The 18,778-nt window shown below is 47.3% G+C and overlaps 1 protein-coding gene across 2 annotated transcripts; it reads left to right on the top strand.

Moving 5' to 3' along the window:
• Window positions 1-569: 569 nt before the first annotated feature.
• ubn2a (ubinuclein 2a) lies at window positions 570-17,423 on the top strand. 2 transcript variants are annotated; one of them, XM_084465197.1, is made up of 17 exons: window positions 570-1,096; window positions 1,875-1,997; window positions 2,352-2,450; window positions 3,024-3,137; window positions 5,301-5,404; window positions 6,730-7,315; window positions 7,543-7,613; window positions 8,180-8,309; window positions 10,101-10,207; window positions 10,759-10,869; window positions 11,081-11,224; window positions 11,718-11,768; window positions 11,915-11,957; window positions 12,204-13,712; window positions 14,469-14,670; window positions 15,382-15,450; window positions 15,716-17,423. In XM_084465197.1, exons 1-17 carry the CDS (start codon window positions 800-802, stop codon window positions 15,760-15,762), a joined length of 3,807 nt encoding a protein of 1,268 aa, XP_084321323.1. In that variant the 5' UTR covers window positions 570-799; the 3' UTR covers window positions 15,763-17,423. The 2 variants fall into 2 exon arrangements, with proteins under 2 accessions (XP_084321323.1, XP_084321324.1); XM_084465198.1 differs by lacking the exon at window positions 2,352-2,450.
• The last annotated feature ends 1,355 nt before the right edge of the window (window positions 17,424-18,778 follow it).

The following is an 18,778-nucleotide window of genomic DNA, read 5'->3' as shown; positions in this document are numbered from 1 at the left end:
TTGACACGTTGTAGATTTATTGTGCTTTGACTTTGATTATATTTGGATTATAAGCCATTCTTAAACCAAAACACAACCAACAGGTGGTCTTGGTGTTGGTTTAATTATAGTCTGCAGGCTTTGGGTGGGGAGCCGAAAGAGCCAATCATGGCTATCTGCTTCCGCTTGGGATTTGATTCTGCTATTGTGGCAAAACCCACAATTCAGCATTTTTCCTGAATAGAAAGTGGGAGAATGGCATTTCATAAAAGCGTAGCTTCTTTTTTTGCCACCGAAAGGGAATTGTTGTTATGTTCCTAAGTGAACGTCCTGTAGACGCTGCACTTCATAATTGTCCTTCCTCCAGCCATTTCTTTAATAAAGGTCATAATAATAGTACCATCTTATGATTGTCTTATTAACGCCTGTTGTGACAGAGGCGGGTTTAGGAATGGGGCAGACTGTGATTGGACATGCTGACCCCACTTTCTCACGCTGCTTCCGCTCGGGCCGTACGCGCAGGCCCAGTGACCTCCCTCTGATATTTTATTTACTCCCGAAATCCAAGATGGCTCCTGTGAATGCCTCGGTCCCATAGCAATTTGAGGATGCAAGTAGCTACTAAAAAACAACTTTTCCCAGGCCATCACACCTCCTTTAACTCAAATTGCATGGTGTGGGTGAGCTCCTTACGCCTGTACAGACTCTAAGCAGCTGCTGCAGCGTCGTGAAACATTCTTCAAGTCATCAATTTGGAGTAGTTTCGCGAAAAGCTCGCGCTGTCTGTCCGGAGCAAGGTTTAGGCAGGCAGCTCATCCAAATGGCCGAACCGAGAAAAGTACAATTTGTCACCCTCTCGACCTTCGCAGCTGGATTAGCAACGGATTCTAGGAAACGCCGCTTGGAGGATGCGGCCGACATCAACTTTGATGGAGACGGGGAGGTCGACGCGACAGCCACCGGGGCAGATGGTGGCAGTGGTCGTTTCGGCAAAACTGGCAACAGGGACGCGACAGAAGAGAAAAAGATTACAGTGCGATTGGATCTTTCTCTGTCGGAGCCCAATGACCAGTCGTCCGTAGAGTTTAATTACGGGGAACTCGTTAAAAATCTCCAGGTAAGGCTACTGGGGTATAAGACGGGGCGAAATGTGTGTGCGAGTTTATTTTATTGCCCTGTTAACTGCGAAGGACTTGTCATCGCTTACTAAGGGGAAGTCCACCTTGTCCTTCCATGAACTAGCGTGGTGCAAATGACCATTCATGGCATTTTACACAAAAGACCCACGGTTCAGTCATTCGTACGGTCCTACACTCTGCACACTGTTAAGTATCGTAACTTCAGCCCAAAGATTGTTCGCTCGTTAGTTGGGGACCAGCGCTCTCCCAAACGACAAGATAAAGATTATCTTGTGCTGGTACCTGTGTCTTATTCACCGACTTGCCCAGCAACAGCCTAGTCACACAGCCATTACAGCACTTGAAAATGCCACATGCAGTTTGGCCCTCTGGCTGCGGGTGATAGACTGGCGAGCTGGATGGAAATACCAGGATGTAACATGGGAATGAGGCAAATGTCATATCCATAGTATTGCATGATGTCAGATTATGGACTTGTTTTGATGTATATAATATACACATATTATACATAATATACACATATTATATATAATAAGTGTTTATTTACATTTAAGGTCAAGTTTAGAAACACAGAATATCTGCTAAAGTTTTTATTTATTTTTAAGCAGAATGTTTGAAATGTTAAAATAGGCTACTTTTAACATGATTTTAAGTTTTCTGTATTTTATTTGATTGGGGGGTGTGGATTTTTATGAGGCACATTTTTCTGGTGGCATTTGTCCACCCAATAATTGTATTTAAAATAATGTTTCCTAGGTTAAGAGCAAGACCCCCATCAAGGCCCCCACCCCTGTGATCGACCCCAATGACCCCTTCAACGATGACGAGACAGACCGGCTGAAGATGGAGGCAATGGCCCAAAAGTTTGAAAACAAATATGTAGGTATTATTTTTGTAAATGCCCTTTTAACGTTATTGTTTCATAACTTCAAGTGCTCCCCGTTGTTGTGTTTTAATTAACTTGGGCAAACTCATGGTTGGTGATGGTAAATTATTAAATCAACCCATTGTTATTGTTTCATTTGGGTTCTGCAGAAAAGTATGTTTGACAGTTGCAGTTCAGACAAATGTCTGAAATGCAAAAAATGAAGGCGTAAATAAAGAAATTTCCAGTGGCCCAGGTGGAAGGGCAAATAGTGTGGCAAGTAGTGTGGAAGGCCCTGATTATGTGACGCCCTCATCCAAAGGCTGTGTGTTCAGTGCTCATGTGAACCTCTCCTGGCTGATCTCCAGGGCAACACTGGGAAGAAGAGGAAGGATCGGATGCAGGACCTGATCGACATCGGCTTTGGCTACGACGAGACTGACCCCTTCATAGACAACTCGGAGGCTGTGAGTGTAGCTTAGGGCCTCCTTGGCAACATAAGGGTGTATACCCTGGGCACGCACCTACTATACACACATACAAGTGTGTTTATGTGTCTATAACGTGTAATTAAGGCTATTATCTTTGTTTCCCGTGGTATCATCAGCAGTGCATGGTTATGTTTATCCACACTTCCTACTATAGGTCCATATGCTGTTGTTGTTAGGGTTTGTTTTTATTGTTATTCTTATTCTTATGTCCGAGGGTACATGTGTCCGACAGTGTCTTTGGTTCACAGAAGGCTACACATTGTGGTCACCGTAACATGTCTTTTACGCTTGCATGGAACTGGGGGCCCGCTCTCAAAGTACTGACACACGTGGTCAGAGTCTCTCTGACCGTGTAAACATGTCCTACTGCGAGAACCAAAGGTTGGAATGTATCAAGTGAATGCTTGGGGCTGACGTGTTTCTGGAAAGCGTTCAACTGTCCAATGTCTTTCTCCTGTTTAATGTTGGCGTTTTATTTGCGTTCAAAGAATAACTGTAGTGAGCGACCCGCGTTGAGCCTTGTTGTGGTTGTGTGTTCCATGGTTCCAGTATGACGAGCTGGTGCCGGCTTCCCTGACCACCAAGCTGGGCGGGTTCTACATCAACACGGGAACCCTGCAGTTCAGAGCCGCCTCAGAGTCCGAAGGGGAGGAGGGGAACAAGGTGAGGGCCTCGAACACAACAGGGAGGCAGGGCTGGGCCCACAACAGGCTGATGGGCCCCGGGGGGGCCAAAGATGCGGGGGGAGTCGGAGGGATAAACAGGCTTAACCTGATCCCAATGCAAATCCCACTGTTAATGTTAGGTTTATGCTTGAGATGGTTGTCTACAGTGATTACCAACACCAGACAGAGCAAGGCTATAATTAACAATTATTCTCTGAAGTGGTGAATAATTGTTTTAGTATATACAACACATGAACACTCCAAAAATAAACAAGATAACCCTTTTGGCCGGGATTGATTTGTTTTTATCAGCAGTTTATTTGTTTTTATTAGCGTGACGAGGCAACCATCACGCGCAATGAAAACAATATCCCGAGTTTGAGATCTCAATCATGGGATATCGATACCGAGATAGCGAACCAATCAAATTGCGCCATCTTAGGAGGTTCACGTGTAGCATATACTAACAAGTGTTATTAAATGTATTGTGGCCAAGTAAGAAAAAGGTACATCTCAAGCATTAACCTCACATTAACAGTAGGATTAACATAACACAGTGAGCGAGTCACATGTTTTGGGGGAGTGGCTTTGGAGGGCAGCCTGGAGGGAGGGGGTGTGGTTTATATATTTTTTTAAAGAATGTATGCAAGGGCTGGCCAGCCTCCAGTGGCTGCCATGATACCAACACTGCATGGTTCTATATTGGCCCAGTAGTATTAGCCTGGGACCTGTCCTGTTCCACAAAGCAGGTTAGGAGGAGGATCCCAAAGTATACCTCAACCTCAGCTGTAGTTCAAGAAAAGGCGATTATCGCCTTTTGGATATTTTTGTGCTTTTATGTTATCTCAATCACGTGTGGCACTCGACACATACAGGCAGGTATCCAACAAAGGAATTCACGCACACACAATCGCCATGATTGTGTGTGTGTGTGTGTGTGTGTGTGTGTGTCTGCCTGCGTTGCACACCTGTTCTGTAACGTTAGCCGGTCTCTTAAGGCTGCCCCACACTACACGATTTTTTTTATCTTATGCGATTTTTGAGTCGGAGTACACCCCACACTTAACGAGAATCGCAGCCGATTTTTGCTCTCCGATCCGACATAAGATTAGAACACAAGACGGAACACCCCACACTACAGGATAATCTTATCCGATTCTCGGCCGTGTAGGCTACGTCATCCAGCACGAGACAAGAGATCGAGAGACAAGAGATGGTAGATCTAGAGCAGCGGTTCCCAAACTTTTTTTCCTGCGCACCCCCTTTACGTCCCAACCGGGTTGGCGCACCCCCGATCCCCACTTCAAAAAGAAGGAAAAAAAACGCAACAAAGCTTTGTTTTATCGCCATATAAAGACTCATGTTTAATCATGCGCAAATAACCAGAACACGCATGACAATAACAACATCAACAAATATACAACAAATAGGACAGCCAAGGGACACGACTGACGTTGTGTGCAAGATCTGCTCATGTGTGATACGCGCAATAGACGGGCAGACGACCGATCTACATGACCACTTTATGCGCCTCGCAGAAATTAATAGAAATGATGATAAACAAAATATCACAGAGCATAGAGCAGGATTGTGAACGTTTACAATGTATCATGTCAATTTACAATCTGCAAAATGTGTCTGTGTTAGGATATTGATGCTGCGCGCCTCCTATTTGCAACGGAATTTGTTTAAGATATAAAAACATTTAATTTAACACACACGCACTAAAACAGATATTTTCGTTTTTAAATAAATATTTGGAAACGAAAATTGAAAAGTGAGAATTGAATGCGCTTTGGCATTATGGAGCACCTTCGGGTCAGCGTGTGTGTGTGTTTTGCGTGTGTGTTTGTGTGTGCGTGCGTCGCTATTATGTTGACTACACACTCAACATGCCGAAAATATCTAACATGTTGGATAACCCCGATTTTGAGATCGGGAGGTCTTAAGTTTATGAGATTCTATCTTAGAACACTACGGCAGACAGGATAATCTTGGCCGATTTTCGTCCCGATTCGGCTGCCATGGGAACGCCACCCAGATTCTCGTAAGGGGCAAATCGGCCCCGATATCGGGACATTTATCTTGTAGTGTGGGGTCAGCTTTAGCAGACACGCAGGCACGGTGGCGTTTCTTGACGTTACAGCTGGTTTTGCTTCAGAAGGTGAACGATGGCACCGAGCAGGAGATCCAGCGGAGGAAGAAGAAGGCGGGAGACGTGGACGAGGAGAGTAAACCAAGGAAGAACAGGGTGCCCAAACAGGGGTGAGGAAGAGGCCTACTTACTATTTGCCTACGGCCCACAGTGTGTTATTGTTGTGAGCACAGACTGGGATTGCGGGTGGGATGAGCCTTGTTCTGTCGAAGGCACCACTGCGCCAACACTCTCTGCTTTGTTTAACGTTAAGAAAAGGGTGTGTGTGTGTGTGTGTGTGTGTGTGTGTGTGTGTGTGTGTGTGTGTGTGTGTGTGTGTGTGTGTGTGTGTGTGTGTGTGTGTGTGTGTGTGTGTGTGTGTGTGTGTGTGTGTGTGTGTGTGTGTGTGTGTAAACTTGAGCCGAGCTAAGGGTTCTTATAAAGGTTAAATGACATGGAGCTTGATAATGAACAGGATATTTTTATAATCCTCTCCATTCAGATAAGACTATAAGGAAACCCTTTTTCCATGGGGGTTCTGGTTGATACATTGCCTTTTCCCCCAGATAATGTGAAAAGGCATATCTGGCATCTATAATTTGCTCTGAGTTTAACCGGAGATTAGGGTGGGACAAAGCGTAGGAGGCATCTGCTTTGATCATTCATAATTTGATTGGCGGCAGTCGGAGGGAACACACCGTCTGCTGTATCAAAGCATGTGCCAAAGGTGGCTGCTGCCATTGGTTTGAATACCCAGCTCTCCTATTCTGCCCGGTTGACACAGAAAAAAACAACACTTTGAGGGCCTGCATGATCTCATGTGAAAGGTGTCCTCTCTGTATTATAGAGAGGCGCCTGCGTCGATGTGTTGTCACACTATGAGAGCCGACACTGTGTATGAGACAAGGACCCCCTTGGTTCTCTCGTTAGCGTCGGGACTGATGCACCACCTGGTGGTCCCTGGTAGGTCTGGGCCTGGTGGCAGAGGGCTCATATATCTGTCATCCAGGGCAGTCATAAAGACTCCATTAGCCGCGCTCCGATTGGCTGATCGCCCGCTTAATGCCGGTGTACATGCAGAGTTCCTAAAAGAAATGCCCTAAAATAGCATCGGCCCTCATCGTGTGTGTGTGTGTGTGTGTGTGTGTGTGTGTGTGTGTGTGTGTGTGTGTGTGTGTGTGTGTGTGTGTGTGTGTGTGTGTGTGTGTGTGTGTGTGTGTGTGTGTGTGTGTGTGTGTGTGTGTGTGTGTGTGTGTGATGTCAGTCTACTTCCATCAGAGGGGGCTGTCTATGTGTGCATCTTAACATGTCATATGTTAGTGAATGACATCTGTCAGTTGGATCTGCGCCATTTGTCCAGAAACACGGGAGGGCTTTTATTTTGAAGCTCAGGGTTCTCCGGTCACGGCCACGTGTTAAACTGACCTGAGCGTGGTTCTGGTTCTGTGTTGCGCAGGGTGATGACTCTGGGCCTCCACCGGCCCGAAAAGAAGAAGAGGAAGAAGCTGATGAAGGACTCCCTGTGCCTGGCGGCCATGATCCGCCGCTTCAACCGCGAGAAGGACGAGATGAGGAAGAGAAACCCCGCCGCGCACCACACCCCGTCCGCCGCCCACGCCCACCCGCACCTCGCCGCCAAGCCCAACCACTCGCTGGCCTCGGCCGCCGCCGCCGCCGCCTCGGTGAACGCAGCCCATCTCCACGGCAACACAGCCCCCGGCGACCTCTCGCTGGCTGACCTCACCGCCGACCCGGCTGTGATGTCCCTGCTGGGCTCGGCCAACGAGAAGGAGCTGCAGGACCTCCTGGGTGACCTGGACTTCGGCCTCCTGGACGCCGCGCCGCAGCACGCCGGGGCCAGGGAGAACGGCCTCCTGGGAGTGGGAGGCTCCAAGGCGCTGGCGGCGGCGGGGGGAGGGGGGCTGGGAGCAGGCCTGGGCCTGGGGCGGGGGCTGAGTGGCGGGGGGGGCATGTTCTCGCCGCCCCCGCTACCTGAAGGACTTCCGGCTCCGCTCATCAAACGCATTGAGGACCTAAGAGGGGTGAGTGGGCTGTGAGTGAATTGTGTAGGTGAGAATAGAGTGGATGTGAGAGAAGGGAGACAGCGTGTGTGTGTGTGTGTGTGTGTGTGTGTGTGTGTGTGTGTGTGTGTGTGTGTGTGTGTGTGTGTGTGTGTGTGTGTGTGTGTGTGTGTGTGTGTGTGTGTGTGTGTGTGTGTGTGTGTGTGTGTGTGTGTGAAGCATGCTGACTGTGTGTGCTCCGACTGCAGGCTTCTCGTCAGTTCGACCAGGAGGGCAGGAAGAAGTTCTTCACGCTGGACATGAACAACATCCTGCTGGAGTGAGTCAACACCTCAACCAGCTCCTCTTCTCTCCTCCTACTACCTCTGCTCTCCTACCTCCTCCGTCTCTTCGTCTCTCACACTCTCTCTGGCATTAGCTCTGCTGGCTGGCTAGCATTGGCTCCATCGTCTTTCCACAAATGACTTTCTATAGTTTAAATGGTTATTGTCTGTCTGTAGGTGAGTTTTAAGGGATATAATGTGAGTGTAATTTAGTTTGAATTAATGGCGTTGTCACCCGTCCGCTATGAGTGAATGAAAATGTCTGTTGTGGTTGACGGCGCCTGCCTCTGTATGAGACCCTTTAGATTCTAGCCCGCCCCTGGCACCTCTCTGACCCATCTCTTTCCCTGATGGTTCCAGGGAACCCATCCGGCCTGTCAATCATGTGCTCACACAGGGTTCTCATAGCTCAGCAACATTCCTCAGTGGCGGAGAAACTTAGTGAGGGAGCAGAAAAGGAAGGGTTATTGTCTCAAAACCCCTGCACCGTTTTCATTTTCCCCGTCTTCCACCTGATTGATAAGTAATACTTCCCCCCTCCCCTCCCTCTCTGCTCCTCCAGTATTGAGCTCCAGGTGCAGGAGCAGCCTCCAGAGGTGCGCTCCGCTATCTACTCCCACATGGAGGCCTTTGTGCCCTGCAACAAGGAGGCCCTGCTGAAGCGTCTGAAGAAGCTCACACTCAACATCCAGGTGGGTCCGCACACCTGGGGCACACAGGGCGCGGCAGCCTCTGCACGCTGGGAATAGGTTAGAGCAGGCGGTGTCGTGGTATACCCGGGGAGTCTGGAAACCCTGAAGGTCTGCTTCGATACCATGAAACACACAGATGCTCCTCTTTCTACTGAAGGACATCTTATGTATCTAGTTTTTATTATGTTGTGTATAATGTTTTTTTTTGCGAGTTTTGAAACAGGATATAATCCTGAATCCAGAATAGTATGAATTAAAGTATTTTCTGTTGCATTAAATTTGAGACTGAAATAGGTTTGTTCACCCATGTGTAATGGCTGGCAGGTAGGCGGAGTTAACCAGCATTAATCTTTTACAATTAACCAGGAATGCCCAGACGTAAAATGTACAGCAGCACAGCGCTACCCTGGGGCTACATTAAACTCATCCCACATCTCAACAGCAGTTAATGAAGTGTTTTCAAGTTGGAAAGATATGGGATATTGAACAGATTATCACGCTCTGAATAACACCGATGTGAAGCGGGGAACTAAAGACGTGATCACCGGTTTGTGTCCCGTGTGTCTGGCAGTGTATACCTGCCCAGGAGACGTGCAGGCAGCAGCACTCCTCTCTCGCTCTCAAGTTTCAATGTCCCCAATTCATATCACATTCAAATCGCTGTTTAGGAGTAAACCGGCTAGTTTTAGAAAGAGTGAAGACTATATATCACAGATTCAACTGACTTTCTGACGGTGTACATTGGCAGAACCTATCGCAGATAAAAATGAAATGGGTAAAAGAGTGTACTCCGACTGAATCCATGGAAGAAAAGCGCTTATTTCATATTTATTCATATTGATTTGTGCCATAGGTATTCAAACCCAGCAAGTCTCAGTACAAGTAGGCAAACTGTGTATTGTAAACTCAGCCTTATAGGCTAGACAATCTTATAAATGCTACAATCAACATTAGCTCAGCTTTATTTCTATGTTTTTTTAAACATCAATACAGTCATGTATCGTATAGCCATGTGAAATTTCAGGAAGTCTGAAAAAAAGGATACTGCCCAGATTAGGCCCAGACTACTCCTAGATTAGGGCTGTCACTGTGTTTTTTTAATCCTTAAACTGTACCAGACCACTGCTATCTAATTATTAATAAGGATGTTGTTGTTGTTGTCACAAGCCCTTGGAGCAGAGACCAGAGGGATGTTTTCAGATGAGGGAACGATTGATCTTTCTTTCTTTGTCGTTCTTTCATACTTTGTGTCATGCGCTCCTCCTTTCTCTCTTGCTCCATGTTTTTCTTTGTCACTAAATTCATAAGGGGTTTGTTGTTTTCCATGGAATACAAATACAGCCAATGCAAGTGAATGATGAAGCTCAACCTGTCAACTAGTGCCAAGACTGGCACCTTGCGGATAAGCCATAGGGGGTGTGTGTGTATGTGTGTGTCATGGCAGTTGAGTGGGTTCGACAGTGCTATTTCTGGTTCTGAGAGGCTGGTGGTATTGTTGTGTTTCTCCGGAGCTCGCTCCCAGAGGTGCTGCTGATTAATGTGTGTGTGTGTGTGTGTGTGGCTGTGGGTGGCTAACCCCCAGTGGCAAAGCTCCTCTCTATAGGCGCCGTGAGGAGAACACACCTGTGTGTGTGTGTGTGTGTGTGTGTGTGTGTGTGTGTGTGTGTGTGTGTGTGTGTGTGTGTGTGTGTGTGTGTGTGTGTGTGTGTGTGTGTGTGTGTGTGTGTGTGTGTGTGTGTGTGTGTGAGAGATATACTAATGACGAGCCTCGCCATCTCCTCACCCTCTTAGGACGACCGCCTGCGGACGCCTCTGCTAAAGCTGAAGCTGGCCGTGTGCAGCGTGATGCCGGAGCAGATCGCCAGATACAACATGGACTGCATGGCCAAGGTTGCCAAGTAAGACAGACTCACAGAAACAAACAAACAAATCCAGCTTGGTTACTTGCAAAAGACTCAAAACTCACCTGTTCAGAGTTCACCTAGACTCTGCATAGCCATTCAGTCCCCCTACCCACTATTATCTGTTGTATGTCCTGGCACTTAATGAACGCACTTAATGCACATTGTATTCATTCATTGTACTTAATTGTTTAGCATGTACTTAATTGTGTAGCATCTGCAGTAGCTAGCTGTCACTGCCGTATACGGGGAATGGGGTTAGCCTGACGATTGTCAGTACTGCACTTGGTTCTATGAACATCTTTACTGTACCGACAGCGATATATTGTTTCACTTCTTATGACAAATGTACTTATTGTAAGTTGCTTTTGATAAAAGCGTCTGCTAAATGCCCTAAATGTAATGTAAAATGTACTTTGTACCTTGACCGGTTCCTACAACAGGGTTGTAGTTTCTAGTTGTGTTTTTTTTAAGGCAATGATGTATTTCAGGATGTGTGTTTGGCGTGTGCGTTTAGTCATTCCATCGTGCATGTGTGTGTCCTCCAGGCAGCAGTCTGAGGGGGTGGAGAGGAACGGATCGGAGGACGAGGATGAGGAGAAGCCTGGCAAGAGGGTGATGGGACCCCGCAAGAAGTTCATCTGGGATGACAAGCTCAGGTACCAGCCCCATGGAGAATATATCCTCTCTTAAGCCGGTCAATAAACATTGCTTTTAGAAGGGGTCACAAACTCAAAAAGTAAGGTGTGTGTGTGTGTGTGTGTGTGTGTGTGTGTGTGTGTGTGTGTGTGTGTGTGTGTGTGTGTGTGTGTGTGTGTGTGTGTGTGTGTGTGTGTGTGTGTGTGTGTGTGTGTGTGTGTGTGTGCGTAGGAACCTCCTTTGCAGCCTGGTGCGTGTGAAGCTAAGCTGCTACGAGCTGGAGAAGCCCTCCCAGCTCTCTGTAGAGGACTACCTCAAGGCCTTCATGGAGAACGAGGTCAAACCACTGTGGCCTAAGGGCTGGATGCAGGCCAGGTCCGTCCCTCCATCTCACTCTATCTGCCGGGGCATGTCCCTCGTGGTCTTCCTCATTGTCTGTCTGCCGCGTCTCTGTCCCAAGTATGTGTGTGGGAGCAATGAACGCTTATTAGTAGAAGCGCCGTCATAGGACACACACAGGCCTTGCTCATAATGCTCATTAAGGGTCTGCTCCTGGGATGAACCCGGCTAGTAGACTAGTCTAGACGACTAGCCATGCCCTGCTGAGTGAAAGCAGCAAGGCCATCATCATTGTTGTGATGCCTCTGTGTAAAGGGCCTATTGTGCCCATCATAGGATGTAATTGAAAATAAAAATGTGGCCTAAACTGGACAGGAGTGCAGTCTAAACATTAGTCTTGAGACAAATGCTAACAAACATAACCTTTTAAAAGTTCAATTAAAATGTGGCGTATATATGATCGGTGATGATGACTCATCGTGTGGTTAAAAAGAGTTTCAGGGATCTGTCTCTTTCCGTCTCTTTGTAGGATTCTGTTGAAGGAGAGCCGTACAGTGCACAGTCATCTCACTGGAAACCTGTAAGTGTTTAGTAATGAACATAGTGGTAATGAATGCTGTAAATTATGAAGAGTAATCCTCCTTGCAGTCTTCAGGTGCTTGAATACATAATCAATAATAGTGTGTAATGTCTAACTGGCTGTCTTGTGACTGTTTGTCCTTGTAGAGTGAAGAAGAGAGTGCTGTCGGGGCCCAGGGCCAAAGCCAAGGTGAGCTCTCTCTGCTGGTGCTGCTGCTCTGAGCACAGCCGACACTACACTACACAGAGTCTTTGGATCTACAACAAGAACCGGGCCTTTGAGCAGCGCACATTTAAAGAGTAGCCCCTAGTAGTGTCTGTCCAAACCCACACATAGCAGCTGTAGTCTCTGGGTGTGAATCTTAAGATGAGAGAGCAGAGGGAGGGATGACTCACTGGTCCTAACCCACGGTCGCATGCTCCGTCCCGTTTACAGGAGGGCCTTTGGATCCAGAACCCCGCCTTCCCCATGACCTCCACCCCTGGGGCCTCCACCTCGCTGACCCCCCCCGCCGGCCGCCGCCCCCCCCTGCCCTCCTCGGCCGAGCCCATCTGCCTGTCGGACTCCCTGGACGAGGACCTGTCCGCCCCCACCCTGGACTCCATCTCGCACGCGCTGGCCCTGCTCGGCAGCACCTCCAAGGGCCTGGTGGTGTCTCCTCCGCCCCTGCAGCTCCCCACCTCCTCCTACCTCCCCTTCTCCTCCGCCCACGCCGCCGCCGCCGCGCCGCAACATTCCCTGGTCAAGATGGAGTCTGCCGTGCTGGTCAGCGGCCCCTCCGCCGCGGCCCACAACCCTTCCTCCTCCTCGTCTACCTCCTCCTCTTGCTCCTCCCCTTCCTCCTCCACCCTGAGCAGGCTGCAGGCGGTTGGGGCCTCGCTGCCCTCCAAGCCCGGCGACGGCTCCTACGGCACCATGAAGCTACCCTCGGGGGCCCCAGGCCAGAGCCAGCACCAGAGACTCGTCACCGTGGCAACCCCGGTGCACAGCAGGCCCAGTGTGATGATGGGCGGAGTCAACAAGCTCCAACCCCAGCCCTCCCCCTCGCCTCCGAAGCAGAGGCCCCCACCCACCGCATCCCCCCTCCTGCCCCCGCACCAGAAGGGCTTCTCGGGCTCCGTGGGGCCCCTTGGCGGGCCCCAGGGCGTGGCCAAGAGCAGCACTAAACCCCCCACCACCACCACCAGTGTCAGCAGCAGTAGCAACGGGGGCTCCATGGGTGGTGGCATGCTCCCCCCTTCCCGCGCCGGCCCCCTCTCCCTCCCACGGCCCACCCTGCAGTCGTACTGCCCCCCGGTGTCCTCCTCCGCCTCCTCCGCTCACACCCCCAGCCCCTCACTCTCCCCCCACTCTGCCACTCTCGCTAAGCCCCATCCCCAGCCCCAGCACCACCAGTCCAACTTCATCACCCCCATGCAGGCCACGCTCACCAAGTCCTCCCACAGCAGCACCTCCTCCTCCATCATCAAGCTCACCCCGCGGCCGCCAGGGCCCAACCCAGCTCCTCCCCCTTCCTCCTCCTCCTCCTCCTCCTCCTCCCTTTCCCAGCCGCAGATCCTCTCCGCCCAGCAGCACCAGTTCTCCCAGAAAGCTCAGGGATTCCGCCCCCCCTACTGCCTCCCAGTGGGGGTCCAGGCGAAGCTGGGCCAGGCTAGCTACAGCTTCGCTGGGGGCCAGAAGACCCAGGCTGTTAGCATTAGCAGCGGTAGCATCACCACCGCTAGCCCCAGCAACAAGATCAACAACAATAACAGCATGGCAGCTATGACGGCCGGTTCCATTCGCCCCGGCAACAGCCCATCCCCGTCGTCGTCTTCGTCGTCTTCTTCGGTTTCGGCCAATCACGGACAGAGGCAGAGGTCTGGGGGCGGGGCCGGCCAGGGCTCCAAGGCAGGAAATGGACGGGTGGTTTCTGGAACGCCCAGCCCCTCCCACATGGCCCAGGTGAGAACGCAGAGTTGAGACGTTCTCATATTGAGAACAGATTTGCCTGTGATTTAGGTTGACACTGGTAGTATTTTGTGGTATGATTTGATCATATTGGTTTTTTTCTGAACCCACAGATTGAGTCACAGTAAAAAAAAAAAAAGTGGAATGACTATTTAATATTCTTCCTTAGGAACAATCAGTTGATTGTTCAGTAAAATTGGAAATATATTGTCACGTTACGGATCTTGCGAGTTAACATTCTATTTATCGCAAAAGATTGGTCTGGCCAGGACCCATGTGAAAGCCTTTTGCCTTTTCCAAAAACAATGCCCTCGCCAGGGAAAGTGTAGCAATCAAAACGGTTTTATTCTGAAATAGACAAAAAAACTATCCACAAGATTAACAGAAAACATTAGCTTACAATGTTTGAGCTTTACTTCAAACCAGATTCGGCAATTGGCTGAAGATTTTTGAACAACCTAAGGCTGCGTCCATATTGAGAAGTCAATTGCTGCCCCGCAAAGGCCAGATTGATGATCATAGGGAAACAATGTTTCCATATGGATGTGATTATCATTTTGATATTATCATATGCATGTAGTTATTGGTCTGCATGTTTATTCAGGGTTTTTTGTACTGCAAGTAGACTGGCCTTTTTAACACAAAGTATTTCACATTTATACTCTCCAGTATGTCTCAATCCCATTGCCTTCCCTTAACCTGCATCTCAAGTCACCATCTCTGTTTCTCCCCCTCTCCCCCTCCCCCCAGGTGTCGTCGGTGGCTGGTGGCGGCCTGGTGGGCAGCCCCCCCACTCTGCCCCTGGGGTTCGGAATGCTGGGAGGACTGGTCCCAGTGTCGCTGCCCTTCCAGTTCCCCTCTCTGCTCAACTTCAGCGCCCCACCCGGTGTGCCCGGGGGCCTGGGCGGGGCCCCCAACTCAGGATTCTCCCTCACACAGAACGAGCTGCTGGGTAAATAGCTTTCAGGTTGATGTGGCTATTTAAACCTGCACTGTGTAAGCAGCCTCTAGTGGCTAGAGTTGTAGCTACAGGGGGCAGAAGGTAGAGGAAAGTTCAGAGGAAAGGGCAGAGGAAAATTCCCTGGATGGATTGACTCGTGGCGTGGAGCGTTTTTGTCCTTGAGAAATGTTGAAGGTCTGATTTGAAAAAAAATAACAATAATTATGGAGTACTTGGCTGCAGTAAAAAAGGAACATATTGCAGGTTCAACGCTAATGTTGAATTGTTAATGTAGTAGGTTCAGTTATTGTAAACATTAAGTCCTACCAATAGGTTCTGCTGCCATGAAGCGATCCCAGCTTCTTGGTAGAAATAGGGGTTCACGATGGCAATGTAAGATGAGGAATGCACTTAATGATAAACGACCAGTCTAGATCCTCGTCTGTTCATTGTTCTCTAAGGGGCAATGTCGCCTCAGAAAATTGTGAATATGTTCAGGCTAGCAGCACACTCTGTCATTTAACACAGTACCACTGTGAAATGAGGCTATTTTTTGTGTGTTTTTAAATGTAGAGACCATTCACCCCCATCAAATCACAGAGTTGGAATAGGTGTTGAAGGTGTACTCAATTTCTGGTTATTTCATACCCCCCCCCCCACCCTTTTAATGCCGTTTCTCCATTTAAACCTACATCTCAATTCTCTCTCCCTCCCTCTTCTCAGAACTGTATAAGTCTCTCCAGTCGGGCTCACAGGCTGCTCTCCCTCCACACTTGCAACTTGCTTTCTCAGGTAACTTTACTTTGACTTTACTCTGTCTGTCTCTGTCGGTCTTACTGCTGTAGCAGTGTGTGTGTGTTTTAATGTGCCTCAGTAGCAGTCCGTCGCTACATTGTGTCTGTCCGGTGTGCCTGGCCGTATCATGAGAAGGGTTCACGTCCCCTCCAGCGGGTTGCGCTACTCGGCTGAACGGCCCAAAGGAGACAAGGGACATCTGGACACCGTGTTCCACCACTACCTACAAATGTATTAGCATTATGATATTTTCTTCCAACAGATGCAAACCAAAACCAGGGTAGCGACATGAAGAGGAAGTCCCACTGACCACTAGTTCACACAGGATCCAGCCCCCTGCCTGGTGACATCACAGATGTCCACCAATGGGAGCCGGCCATTCGCTGGGATGGACTGATTCATCTAGTTGTACACTGACCCTTCATCTTGGACCTAGGAGCAAGCATCGGTATAATCTCACTATCAAGGACAATGATGGACACAACCTAATTTAAGCCTTTTTTTTATTTTGTTATTATTATCAAGTAGAGCGGCAAGCAAGAAACTAATAATTTGAAAAGAAAAAAAAAGGTCTTGTTCAGCCTTTTTTTTTTTTTTTTCAATTTTATTTTTGTCGACATGTTTACATATGACCGACCTTGATCACTGTGGCATAAGATTGTGAGCTAGGCGGCAGACTAGTCGTACGCTACGTAATATAACTTGTATTTAAGCTTCTGTGGAATTACGGGATTCTTTATGTTCTTGCAGTAAAAGAGAAAAAAAAAAAGAAATGGAGAAAAAATAGACAGATGTTTTTTTTCCCCCCTCATGTCCCTGATGTGGAGCAAACTGTCGAGTTTGTAGAAATGTACTGTTGGATGTCACTTCTGCTCCTACAAATGACTGTTAAGTTGTTATATGATCTTATATATTAATATTATTGATAAATTATTTGTAATTTACACAGGGACATAATATGTGTGTAGCGTGTGTGTGTGAGCGAGATCGTATGAGGTGTGTGTGTACGTGAGATAGATTTGTGTGTGTTTGTGTACATATAGGCAATATGATGTATTTTCTTTCCATTGGAATGGGTGAGAAAGTGTATCCCCTCTCGCTATGGGCGAGTCTGGCCTGGGCCTGAGTCCCGTGCGCCCCCGGTGCTGTTAGTCACACTGGACCCTTCCTGGACACAACCAAGACTTGAATAGAAATGTAGAACCCTGATTTGGACAGATGGGCTCGAGTATTAGGCTGGTATTTTTAGTGTACTTGAATTTATTTTTTTTGGGGGGGGGGGGGTGGGGGTGCGTAATGTTTGATCTTTTCGTTCTCTGCTAATCAAGTTAATCTACTCAAATGTCAATGTAACACGACGCCTTAGTTTGTTCAAATGTTAAACCGTTCAAATACTATGCAGGACTGTAAAACGCTCCTCAATGCAAAAGTGCAAGTTGTTGCTTGGCTCTCAACCTCTCTACTCAACTGTCAGTGTGTTTCTGGGAGTCGTCTGTTCACACCAGACTCCTCACGCCACCGCTAAATACCTCTGTTAACTAAACTGTTCTTCCTGCGTCCATTTCTTACCACACCTGCGTTTTTTTTGCTTACTTTTTTTATTCTTTCAACGAAAATTTTGAAATATCGAGTTCAGAAAGTAAAACAGTCCGGTGTTTGTCCGTTCTCATGAACTTGACAGTTTGTGTGTTTGTTGTACTAATGATCTAATAAGAAAGTCTGTATAGTGGACTGTAAACACCAGGAGGACTTTTACTTTGTGAACCCGAACACTCCACATTAAAAGTGTGTGGTTGACTGACTAACTACTAAGAATGGCGCCAAAGATTGTTCCCTTGCTAGTTTGAATGAAGGGTGTGTCATGGTCAGCTGTGTGTATGTGTGTGTGTACTTAATTTAATGTTGTCAAAATGTAGCCAATGAGTGTTATTGTCTGGTCGGGTCAGGATGTCATGAACAGTTTTATTGGAGTAGCGGGTGATGTCCTTTGTTTTGGGGGGAGGGGGGGATTTCACAGTAACTTAATTTGTTTTTTTGTAGATTATTTTTTTGTGTCAATTATTAAATTAAAAGAAAAACGGGTGTTTTTTAATTGGAAAGAATTTACTATGTGATATTTGCATAATTTGCGTTGTTTCTTGTTTCTGTCAAGGCGCGTTTGTTAGCCACACGTCAAACTGAACAGAGGTTACCAAAGAAACATGAGGTAACGTTAGTTTAATACCATCCTAAGGTCGAATACTCGATCACCTCTCGTAATGATGATCTCTGTAATGATGATACATGTAATGATGAGAGAGCTGAAGAGGGTATTTATTATGGGTGTGCATCTCTCCTTTATAGGACGATCCGATTTATAGGACAAAGTATCTAGATACATGCGGGACGATACGATTCAGGGACGATACATTTTAATATGGAAAGATTAAATGTTTTAACGATCGGGTGTGATTTCATGATTCGTCAAATGTTTACAAAATACTTATTTTTCAACCTATCAAATCGCTCGTAAAATTAATATATTTCGACCACTCAGATCACTCCCAAAAAATAATATTTTGACCAATTAGATCGTTCTAATAGTATATATTTTTCGACCAATCAGATCGCTCAAAATAAAAATGAAAAATTTTGACCAATGAGATTGGTCCAAAAAAAACAAATAAATTGTTTTTTTTCCGACCAATCAGATCGCTTGCAAAATATATATGTGCCACATTTTTTTTCATTTACAAATAGCAAGGCTTTTGTCAATATTCCCCTCCTTATAAAACCCAAAGGACATGTTTGATTTCAGATTCACTGGTGCACTGAAAATCAGTTTTATGTTGTATTCTATTTGTAATATGGCTGTTTTTCGCACGCTCACAACTCTGGACGGTTGTTCCCTGCTCCCGGACACACACACGGAACCCACTTCCTTAAATCAGGCATGCAAACTGGTTTGGGGTGAAAAAGGTGAGAATGATGCGTGAGCCAAGGAAAACACAGACCCACTAGGGCAGGGCTATTCAATTAATTCGAGACTGGGGCCAGTTCATCAAACTAAGGGCCGGAGAATATGGCTAATCACGGTAACAAATAAAGAAATGAACAGGAGGAGTCGTTATATTCAATGTTTTATGCAGAACAACATGCACATTATGATGCATTAAGACACATGGGCCCAAGGCATTGTTACATTCAAATTCAAATGTCACATTCAAACGGTCCCCTTTCTAAAACAGAAATGCAGCTAATTGGTAACTGAATACAACTCATACTTTTTTCCTTCTAAAAAATAAAACAGACTGCCTCATAAATTCACACAACTACTGCTGTTCTC

This window comes from Micromesistius poutassou, assembly GCF_964030765.1.
Source record: "Micromesistius poutassou genome assembly, chromosome: 3".
Classification (NCBI taxonomy): Eukaryota; Metazoa; Chordata; class Actinopteri; order Gadiformes; family Gadidae; genus Micromesistius; species Micromesistius poutassou.
The sequence above is the reverse complement of the archived record's forward strand: the minus strand, read 5'-3'. Positions and strand labels throughout refer to the sequence as shown.